Here is a 12,146-nt window from a genome sequence, read left to right as displayed (position 1 = left end):
CAGCATCCACCCCTTTCCCAGCATTTACAAAGTTCCATTTCACTCCCATAGTTGACATGAAGTCAACAATCAAACAAGAAAGAGAAAAAGGTCATACAGCTTTTGGATAGGACACAGCAGTACGTCCATACTCATTGTGGCCAAAGTCAAAAGTGAAGTCTTTGACAGAAAAGTAAGCGGGGCTACTCGCCAACACTCGGCACCTGTCGTTAACTGCCTCATTAACAAATTCTACAGCCATTCCAGCTATGCTGAAGACATTCCCTATTTTATATGATAAAAGTTTTGTACACCTGGAAATAAATAGGAAGCAATTATTCCTGTAATGAAAAGCATAACAAATGTTACTACACTCCTATTTTTATAATTATTGTTAGCATTATAACTACTGCAAACCTAGTTGGAAAAGCAGAATGTTACAAGCCATTGGGCTCTACTATGGGAAGCAGCCCAATACGGAAAGGAAATGGAGAAGAAAAATGTACATAAAGTATATAAAAACAAATAACATTGTTAAGCAGATAAGTAACATATAAGCTACAAAATGACAAATATCAACTAGCTTTGATATTATCATCTTCCATCAATCTATTTGATTTGGAAGATTACACACTCTGGTCACAGCCAGATTGTAATTTATAGATGTTAAGACTGTTAGATGCACACCTACAGTAGTACTAAGTAGCGAATGATTTAGTCAGCTATGATTTGAATGCAAAGGATAGTCAAAATCATAAAAAATCATTTACAGACCCATGCACAGTGTTAATAGAATAACAATGCCCTAGATTATCATCTAGATCAGGGATAAGGAATTCAACAGATCGAGTTTTTCCCCAACTAGTTAAGATGAAAGTCAGCTGCAGAAGACCACTGGAAATGAATACTCAAAACATGGCAAATTACAAGAATTTGAACATTTTCTCACGAACGTCTATATATAATTTATTCCATAATCGTAAGACAGATCGGATTTTTCTCAAAAGTAAATTTGTAATCAAGAATCATACCTATGATTTTAAATTAGTTTTATGTAGCTGAAGAAATACTCAACGAAAAGAGCTGGGTAAGGAAGGTCCAATGTTACTGACCTACAAACAAGCATACTCAAGAGTTTTGTTGGGGATTAACTTCATCGTCCATAATTTGCGCCATGCACTAGATGAAAGAATAAGATCGCCCTAATTATTCAATCTAACCTGTACATGACGAGTGAACCAAAGGAGGTGTGGGAGTAGATGTCGGGGTGACAGACGCGATGGAAGATGATCTCGATAGAGAGGGAGCTTCACTTATCCCTGTATTACCTGCTGGTTTCGAAGATTGTACTGAAGCACTAGCAAGAGGTGAAACACTACTCGCAGCAGTACTCCCTGGAGTAGGGGAATGAGGCGCAGTGCGTATTCTCAACGACGGTGATGAAGATCGCATCAGTGGAGATCCCAATCTTGTGCTGGTGTTGAAAATTGTTTTTTAATTTCAAATAACAAAATTATTTCATATTCCAAGTATTAAATGCTAAATAAATATGGTCCTACCAATAATTTCAAAATAAAAGATTTATGGTCCTGATGTCTATGAAGATTAGTACCATACATAAGATGTTGACAATTAATGAGGCAACACCTAAAATATTCCCCAAGTATCCCTATCTATATACTGTAATGTAGAAGCTACAAATATTCCACCTCCTAGTGAAAAACCCTTTCTCATGATGATGTACAGCCTATTTTCTCTATAAGGCTACAAAGAGCAACCCTCCTTATGATGCCTCCACAACTTAAAATATCTTAACGCACCTCTCTTCCATGCAACTCTTTAATTATTCCCACCAACAACATAGCCCTCTTAGACCTTATGTCTCAAAAGCCTTGGTTCTAAGCACTTTCTAATAATTCATTTTGCATTTATGTCAATCAAAATCACAGAAATGATTGCTCTTTAAACAAAAATTAATAAATGATTATGCAAATTATTTTTTTTTTCTATCTTAAAATCTGGTTGTTTTGACGAGTTCTATAGCTCTCAATAATATATCCATAAAGTGTCTTGAATATGGTACATGCTTTTCTCAATCAAAAAAGTGTAATCTTCTGGAGACATCTTAATCATTTACCTATTACTACTCATTGTTTTTATATAGAAGGAACATACGCACACAAACTTCTCTTAATGAAAATGTAATAGTACCACATTTATTAATTTCAAAATTCGGAACTAACAACAGCTATAATCATCAAAGTATATTTTATGCAAACTTCAGTTCCCCTCGTACACAATCATATCTATATTTTCCTTGCCAATTATCTAAATACACTTATAGCTAATGAATTTCCCTCATTGTACTTATGTTTACTTTTTTGTGTACATACAGTAACTACATGCATAAAATTGGTTACATTCTCCCTCTTTGGAGTGATTCAGAATTAACCACTTATTAATTTCTTTCCAGAGAGATACAATTACCAATAACTTTTGCTACATAAAAAGGAGGGAAACATTACTGAAAATTTTCTAAAAGAATGACAAAGAAACATCTGAAAATAAGTATGAAACCATCTTATAACCTTACAAAAACACTTAACTCATGAATAAGCATTCCATTTCTTCCCACATAAAACAATTATCTAACAATATTACAATTACTTTATATGTATACTGCATAAAAATTATGCAACACACTATTATACTATATAATAACTACTGTACTTGCTTTGCATAAACTCTACATCAAAACTATAGTATTTTATACAATCATGCAGTATGACATTTTCAGTCTGAAGAACAAAAAGGAAGATTGAAATTACTGTAAACCTATTATATGAATTAGAAATAAATTGCCTTTACACTTACCTTAGAGAGCAATAAGTCAAACTTATAAACAATTAAATATTTATGCAGCCTCAGAGGCTCTAGCTGCTTTTATGAAAATACAATACTTAATCTATCCTAGATATCAAAATAAAGCATTTACCTATGATAATGCAGAATAGAAAATAACAAACATCTTTTACCAATTAACAAAATACAAATTAATTTTAAGGCATATCTCCGGACATAATACAGGTGGAAAAATCAGAAAAACTTAGCTCTTGATTTCCAGAGAAAAAGATGGGAAATCTTTTCTTAGAATGAGATGAAAATATAATTTCTCTATCAATACATCTCTTAAAAAATTCAAAACTATATAGTAATATTTGCCTACCCAAAATATTTCTGCAAGCATACATAATGAATATTAAAAAACATTTTGTAAAACAGAATACCTTGAAGTGTTTTTTCAGGTCCCTGTACAGGTAATTTACTTGCACATTATTTAGTAATTTAAATCAACATGTATGAATAGGGAAACTAACTTTTTAATGCCCACACTATATTTTCCATACAAACCTTTCAATTATCAATATGCCATACATTTAGGGTGTTGAATGTTGCCCAAGATCAACACTCGTCAATCTAATAGACAGAAGTAACAATGCGTAACAACGCATGCATCGCCTAGGGCCTCAGGATTTCTCAATCAACTTTTTAACTTTTCATGTAACCTATAAATGAGGTAGCAAGATTCATGAGGCTTGGAGGACGATTTGTAATCCCATCACTAATATTTATGCTTGAAATGCTACAGTATTAGGCGGAAGATCAAAATGCTGAATATTTGCATATGTCCAAACTATTCAAGAAAGCCCATAAGAATAGGTAACCTATGAACTAAGGTTCTGATAGCTTACAGCTTTGTTTATGAAAGGATAAACCAACTGCTTGTATATGGTACACATATTTAAAGTTGAAAACATTAGTACATTAATCATGGAAATACAAAATACTGGCCAATGGAAGAAGATCAAGACCATGCCTTCCCCTAAGACAATACAGGGCTTGTAGTAACTTCCAGTTTCAATCGAACAAGTCCAACCATTTGCAAAAAACATCTCTTGAATAAAAATAAAAAAAAGCAAAGGTAGACTGTCATGACTAGAGATCTGTACTAAAATTAGACAATAAAATACCATTCATTTTAAAAGATAACCATCGTAGACACTTCTGACTTTGATGTCTCCTAATTTTACCTGTTCTGCTTTACCAACTGTGGGCTCTCAGAATAATTTCAAGTTGTCGAAAGAATACCAATTTCAGAGTGACTTGCTTCTGTCTTTGCTTCATGCAGAAGAATATGTCCTCAAGTTCTTAACACTCACCAGTGAATCCTGATAGCTTTAGCCTGCCTTCAAAGAACAAAGCAGAAGGTAATCTTCATTACACATGATAAAAAACAAAAGAGGTGAAGCTACAAAGAAGTTCTAGCTACACGTCAATTGTCTTCTGGAGGAAAAGCCATCAGCAAAGTCAATGCAATGCATTGTTGGCACTACTATAGGACCCTTGCAAAGTACCTTCAGCCCAAGCTGCGTACATGTTTTAGCCATCTATTTTACCTCCCTTCCAACATTCTTTCTTCTTGCTGTTAAACTTCTATTAGCTTTTAGTTCACAGTGCAACTATAGTTTTACTCTAATTGACACTGAATAGTCTCCCTGGTCCTAATCTAGGTCACGTGGCCTAAATTCCATACATCCAACTGTCCATGCATGTCCTTTTCATCTTCAGTCTGGTGTAAAACACTGTACCCATTGATGACCACCTCAATACTGTACAGGGCTTTTCAAGACTATATGAATTGGAATGACTAATCACAAGGTTGAAACTGTCAGTATTAGGATAACTAAGAATTGCAAACGAAGGCAACTATTGCTGGCCTAGCTAACAAAGACTAACACATAAGAAGCAGACCTGTCAAGTAGTAGTACTCTTTAACTGTGTTGTCCTGTACATGCTATAATTTCTCTGCAAAGCAAAAGTACTAATGAGGCAACTACTCAAAGCATGTCACAGAGGTGAGGATAGATGAGCAAACCTAGCTATGACAAAAGGTATAAGGGTCTCTTATCTAGACTGCACAAGAAAGATGGCTAACAAGAGAGATCTTGACAGCTACACTGAGGCATACAGAAAGACAATAAATTCTTGCAGAAAACAAACACAAAATTACAGAACTAAACATATCCACAAAGAATGTTAACCTGTCAGCTAACATTCATAAAATACAAGTTATAGTGTGATACTTCTATTACCCACACAAAAATAATTATTTGTAAGGGGATTCATACATACCACAGAGTAACAACTCATAAAGAATTATGTAACATTGTTGAGCAGCGCAACATTCAAAATAAGCATAGAAAACTAATAAAAAAAAACAGAAAATAATTAATTTAATATAAGAAAACAGCCTAAAGTGACAATGAGACAAATTAATAATAAAAAAAATAGTGAAGCACAAAATAATTATGATTACAAACTAAGAACCAAATATATCAAATAATCTCCCACCAAAAATTATAAAAAAAACTCATCATTATACTTATTCTTTGTTGTAGTGTAGCTACAAAAACTTACAAGTTGGCTAAGCTAAAAGAAGAACTAGTTAATTAGTGGTGAACACTAAACTTTAGAAGCCTTCAACAGAAAAAATATAAAATTATGAAAAATTATATTTTAATTATAAAATAAATTTTTGAATATACTTACCCGGTGAATATATAATAGCTGCAACTCTGCGGCTCGACAGAAAACACACTCAAAAAACTCGCGAGCGATCGCTATGAAGGTTGCGGGTGTGCCCACCAGCGCCAACTGTCGGCCAGATACCACTCTTGCATGTAAACAAAACCTTCAATTCTTCTCGTCCCGCTGCGTCTCTATTGGGGAGGAAGGGAGGGTCATTTAATTTATATATTCACCGGGTAAGTATATTCAAAAATTTATTTTATAATTAAAATATCATTTTTAAATATTTAACTTAGCCGGTGAATATATAATAGCTGATTCACACCCAAGGCGGTGGGTAGAGACCAGAGTTAATTAAGTTTACAGCGTATAAGCTAAGAGTTTTTTCATTTTGACAGTTATCAATATAACAAAACCAAAATATATAGGTACCTGGTAAGGAAGTTGACTTAGACGATTACTCTGCCTTGTAAGTCTGTCTTCCTCACGGAGCCCAGCGATCCTCTTAGGATGCTGAAAGACTCCCAGGAGCTGAAGTATCAAGGGTTGCAACCCATACAACAGGACCTCATCAAACCCCTAATCTGGGCGCTCTCAAGAAATGACTTTGACCACCCGCCAAATCAACCAGGATGCGAAAGGCTTCTTAGCCTTCCGAACAACCCATAAAACAATATTAAAAACATTTCAAGAGACAGATTAAAAGGATATTGGAATTAGGGAAGTGTAGTGGTAGAACCCTCACCCACTACTGCACTCGCTGCAACGAATGGACCCAGTGTGTAGCAGTCCTCGTAAAGAGTCTGGACATCTTTTAAGTAAAATGACGCGAACACTGACTTGCTTCTCCAAAAAGTCGCGTCCATAATACTTTGCAGAGATTTATTTTGCTTGAAGGCCACGGAGGTTGCTATATCTCTAACTTCGTGCGTCTTAACCTTAAGCAAACATCGGTCTTTCTCATTCAAGTGAGAATGAGCTTCTCGTATTAAAAAAAAAAATCTGATAAAATATGACAAAGCATTCTTTGACATAGGCAATGAACGTTTCTTAACTGAGCACCATAATGCCTCAGATTTCCCTCGTAATGACTTAGTACGAGCTAAATCGAACTTAAGAGCTCTAACAGGACATAATACTCTTTCCAGTTCGTTGCCTACAATCTCTGATAAGCAAGGAATATCAAAAGATTTAGGCCAAGGACGAGAAGGCAGTTCATTTTTTGGCCAGGAAACCAAGTTGAAGTGAACAAGTGGCTTTTTTCTGTAGAAAAGCCGATGTTCTTACTGAAGGCATGAAGTTCACTGACCCTTTTAGCCGAAGCCAAGCACACTAGGAAAAGTGTCTTGAGGGTGAGATCCTTCAGGGAGGCTGAATGTAATGGCTCAAACCTGTCTGACATGAGGAACCTTAGGACCACGTCTAAGTTCCATCCAGGAGTTGCCAAACGACGTTCCTTAGAGGTCTCGAAAGACTTAAGGAGATCTTGGAGATCTTTATTGTTGGAAAGATCTAAGCCTCTATGTCGAAAGACCGAAGCCAACATGCTCCTGTAGCCCTTAATCGTGGGAGCTGAAAGGGAGTGAACCTTTCTCAGATGTAAAAGAAAATCTGCGATTTGGGCTACAGAGGTACTGGACGAGGACACAGATGCTGACTTGCACCAGTCTCGAAAGACTTCCCACTTCGACTGGTGTACTCTAATGGTAGAAGCTCTCCTAGCTCTTGCAATCGCACTGGCTGCCTCCTTCGAAAAGCCTCTAGCTCTTGAGAGTCTTTCGATAGTCTGAAGGAAGTCAGACGAAGAGCGGGGAGGCTTTGATGGACATTCTTTACGTGGGGCTGACGTAACAGATCTACCGTTAGAGGAAGACTTCTTGGAAAGTCTACCAGCCATTGAAGTACCTCGGTGCACCACTCTCTCGCGGGCCAGAGGGTAGCAACCAACGTCAACCTTGTCCCTTCGTGAGAGGCGAACTTCTGCAGTACCTTGTTGACTATCTTGAATGGTGGGAATGCATATAAGTCCAGAAAAGACCAATCCAGTAGAAACGTGTCTATGTAGATTGCTTCTGTATCTAGGACTGGAGAGCAATAGATTGGTAACCTTTTGGTCAACGAGGAGGCAAAGAGGTCTATGGTGGGTTGACCCCAAGTAGCCCAAAGACTCTTGCCCACGTCCTTGTGGAGGGTCCATTCCGTGGGTATCACCAGACCCCTCCGACTGAGACAGTCTGCCAAGACGTTCAAGTCCCCCTGGATGAATCTTGTCAACAGGGAGATGCCTCGAATTCTTGACCATAAGAGAAGGTCCCTTGCGATCTCGAGCAGCATGAAGGAGTGTGTGCCTCCTTGCTTGGAGATGTACGCCAAAGTTGTGGTGTTGTCTGAGTTGCCTCTACCACTAAGTTTCGAAGAAGCTTTCTAATATCATCAAGGCCAAGTGGACTGCTAATAGCTCCTTGCCGTTGATGTGCATGCTCTTCTGACTTGAGGTCCACAGACCCGAGCATTCCCGACCGTCCAGGGTCGCACCCCAACCCAAATCCGACAAGTCTGAGGACAACACGTGGTTTGGGTTCTTGACTGCTTAGGGATAGTCCCTCTCTCAGACTGATATTGCTGTCGCACCATTTCAGGCATGCCTTTACTGGTTCAGAGACTGGGAATGATACCGTCTCTAATGTCTTGTCCTAGTTCCAGTGAGAGGCTAGATGGAACCGGAGAGGCAGAAGGTGTAGTCTCCCTAGTGAGACAAACTGCTCCAGGGATGAGAGTCCCTACGAGACTGTTCCAACTCCTGACTGAATAAACGTTTCGTTTCAGCATTAGTTGGACTTCGAGCAGGGCTTGACTGCGAATCTCCATCCCCAAATATAGAATAATCTGGGATGGGATCAGTTGGGACTTTTAGGTTGACCAAAAGTCCCAACTCCCTGGCCAGACTCAACGTCCAATGTAGATCCTGCAGACAGCGAAGACTGGACGATGCTCTGAGAAGCCAGTCGTCCAAGTACAGGGAGGCTCGGATCCCCGATAGATGGAGGGATTTTGCCACATTCCTCATGAGCCTCGTAAACACGAGAGGCGCAGGACTGAGGCCAAAGCACAGGGCTCGAAACTGGTACCCCACATTCCTGTAAACAAACCTCAGAAACGGTTGGGAATCCGGGTGTATAGGAATGTGGAAGTATGCCTCCTAAAGGTCGAGAGAGACCATCCAGTCGCCTTCCATAAATGCTGTCAAGACAGCCTGGTAGACTTCATCGTGAAGTTTGTCTTGACAATGAACACATTGAGCGCACTTGCCTCTTACGTACTCCTGCAGTGAACATGGCTGCCAAATCATTGGAGCCATCCCTGAGGGACTTGTTCCTGCAGAGAACGTGGCTGTCAGATCATTGGAGCCATCCCTGAAAGGCTTGTTTATGCATGACATAATTGTACAGCAAAACTTCAAAGGCTCGAAAATAGCTGTGAAGTCGACCTGTAAAATCTTGGAGCGTCTCATGGCCAGGCGCCAGGGAGAGTCTATGAGGTTTGAGAAGTCTATCTGGGCAGAGGCAGGAACTCCCAAGCCGAGAACTTCTCTCGTGTCATATCAGACTCTCGCTCTATAAGCCCGTTTAAAAGAAGGGAAAGCAAAGGCTGTCTCCCCCAAACTCCTCCTGGTGATAAACCAGTCGCCTAGCAAACGTAAAGCTCTCTTAGAAGAGCGAGAGAGCACTAGCTTAAAAACAACGGCTTTGAAGTAGCTAGGCCTAGTGTAAGCTCTGACGTTTAGGCGAACGAGGAGCAGCAGTTACAAAAAGATCCGGACAAAGATCCTTAAAAATCAGCATGATTTATTTAAAGTCCATAGAGGGATAAGCAGCTTTAGGCTCCTCTCCGTCTGACAGAGTCCTCAAGGGAATATCAGTAGGAGGGGGAACAGCAACTTCCTCATCTGAAGGAACCTTGTCCGATAATAGCCGAGTCTCAAGCAAGGGAGAGACCTACCGTGGTGGCAATGCTTTACAAGCAGAGTCCACACGCACTAGTGCATTAGTAGCGGACCAGGACGCAACGTCATGTAACTGCTTGACAGTCTGTGAACTGTCAACAACAACAGGTGCGTGAGGACGCACAGCGTCCACTCGAGACTGCTTTGACCGCCTAGACTGAGCAGTCAAAACAACTCTAGAATGCGGAGGTTGACGCTCAGCGTCAAAACAAGTCAACTCCGATTGTTGGCGAACGTCCTGAACGTCAACAGGAGCATCAGCAAGTGGCTTAACGTCCAAATGTGGCTGAAAATCCACACGAGACCGCATCGAGTGTGGTTCTAAACAACCTGACTGACGTGACTTGGCTACGCCAACGTCAACAGGACGCACAACGGAACGTTAGGGTGGCTGAAGGCCAGGATCTCGATGAGATAAACGGCTAGGCTCAATGGACTTATCGGCAGAATAGTCTTCCATAAGGGAGGCAAGCTTATTCTGCATGTCTTGCCGTACAACCCATTTAGGATCAACGGGAATGGTTGCGGTAAGAGACGAGGGTAACGTCTGTGACCGCAAAACCTTGCCTACAAAAAGACTCTTGGAGTCTGTGTTACGCTTTTGTTAGGCGGCGAGCAGTCTTCCGATGACTGCATAGGGTCAGAGCTGTCTTAATAGTCAAAACCAGGACGCTGGACCTGTCCTGAAAGGACTGACTTTCGCTTAAAGGGCCTCGAAACCTTATTCCACGGTTTCTTATGCGAAAAGCCTTCGGATGACAAGGAGAAAATCGTCTCTCTCGCCTTATGGTAGGGGTGATCTTGGTAAGATACACCTGATACCATAGAGGGAACGTCTGTTCGCTGATCAAGGCCTCTCGAACCCATAAGTCGTACGACATTACTTCTCCCCTGGGCTTGGGAGCTTGCAAGAGGTCCCGGACTAGGCGAACGACAGGCACGAACAGACGAACCCTCGGTTGCAACACTGATAACACTTTGCGCAATATCACTTTATCACTACGATTTTCTGTTTTGCACTTATTTCACTGAAATCGAATTTTTTAACAATTCACATTAGGTATGAATAAAACTGATTTCTACCTGAAGCACGCAATTCTACCCTCATCAAAAGGTTGTAATTGCGAAATCAGTCGTATAATGTAAGCACATTAATACAAGCAAAAAACAGTAAACATATTTTAAGATAAAAAAAAAAAAATCAGTGGCTGGGGAAGAGACTAAACACTAGTTCATTCAAAACTACGTTTTCAATCTCTCACCGTACAGTGCCTTGGGACGAGAATAAAAACTAAAAACGTTTTATCCTTTCTCCCCGTACAGAGACTAGGGACGAGAGTAACTCGAGAACAACGTTACTCGCTTGGGACGAGATAAAGATCGGAACGTTCTCTCTCCTCTCTCTCTCTCCGTCTCTATCTCTCTCTCTCTCTCTCTTGATTTCGCACCGAAGAGAAGAGGCCACTTACCTTTCGTCAATAAACAGGTTATTTGACCAAAGGAAAAAACTGAAAGGTTTTTCAATTAAAAGTTCCTTTAAAATAGTCTTTAAAACATTTAAGCTTTGAAAGAAAAAAGAACAAAACGTCAGAATCGATTTACTCTTTCTGCAAAGTGAAACCGTGATACTCTCTCTCTCTATCGTAACGATAGAGCGCAAACTGCGTAGCATAAATAAACTAAACGTTAGTTCATCTTTGAAACAGTACGAAGAAAAAAACTATCATAAAATATTTACTAAAAATATTTCATTTAATAAGTTTTAAATCATTAGCTCTGTAAAAGTTATTTACGATTGAAAAGGGCTCAACGTTGTTTAACTTCGGTTTCCAAGTTAGGACCGCCTACTCTCAGGAAAGGTCGCATATAAACAAATCATTAAAATTTATTTTGATGTTTATTATAAATGGAAAGCTAATCGAAGAGGCCTAATAAAGGCGGTTGAGATATAAAACATATAGAGGAAAATCTATAATTAATTTATAACGTGATAAGATAATTGCTAAAAGCCTAAAACACACTTCCGTCTAAGGGAAGGGTCGGCCATTTAAAAGACAAAGAAAGTCCATACTCTCTCTCTTGTCATCAAAAATTAAATCTATCCAAAAACGAGTTCAAGATTTAAGATGAAGATAAAACACCTGCACTGCGAAAGCTCAAACCAAAATGAAGTACTTCACCAAATATGTTGAGAAAACTCCAGGTTCTACAGCGAGTATTGATACGTCTTGTCGTCAACGTCGACAGAGAAGAATTGGAGGTTTTGTTTACATGCAAGAGTGGTATCTGGCCGACAGTTGGCGCTGGTGGGCACACCCGCAACCTTCATAGCGATCGCTCGCGAGTTTTTTGAGTGTGTTTTCTGTCGAGCCGCAGAGTTGCAGCTATTATATATTCACCGGCTAAGTTAAATATTTTAAAAAATATGCACAAAAATGCTGAAAAAAATAAAAATGAGGCAGATATACAGTATAAAAATCGTAATAATTACCAGGTTAGCCCTTGTACTCAGTCAGAAATTCAAGATGAGGACATCAGCAACAGGTCATTACTAGCTAAATGTAAAGCCTACCAA

At 39.4% G+C, this 12,146-nt stretch overlaps 1 protein-coding gene across 3 annotated transcripts in view; it reads right to left on the bottom strand.

Annotated features, from left to right (window-relative positions):
- Positions 1-12,146, bottom strand: part of LOC137648730 (oxysterol-binding protein-related protein 11-like) — a 65,335-nt gene that overhangs the window by 19,824 nt on the left and 33,365 nt on the right. For 2 of the 3 annotated variants that reach the window (XM_068381789.1, XM_068381791.1), the window contains one exon: positions 1,200-1,453. In XM_068381789.1, the coding sequence (XP_068237890.1) occupies positions 1,200-1,453 (254 nt within the window). The remainder of the gene's footprint in view (positions 1-1,199; positions 1,454-12,146) is intronic. The other variant, XM_068381790.1, reaches the window with a different exon arrangement.

This window comes from Palaemon carinicauda, chromosome 10 (assembly GCF_036898095.1).
Source record: "Palaemon carinicauda isolate YSFRI2023 chromosome 10, ASM3689809v2, whole genome shotgun sequence".
Classification (NCBI taxonomy): Eukaryota; Metazoa; Arthropoda; class Malacostraca; order Decapoda; family Palaemonidae; genus Palaemon; species Palaemon carinicauda.
This window is presented reverse-complemented; position numbering and strand designations above follow the sequence as displayed.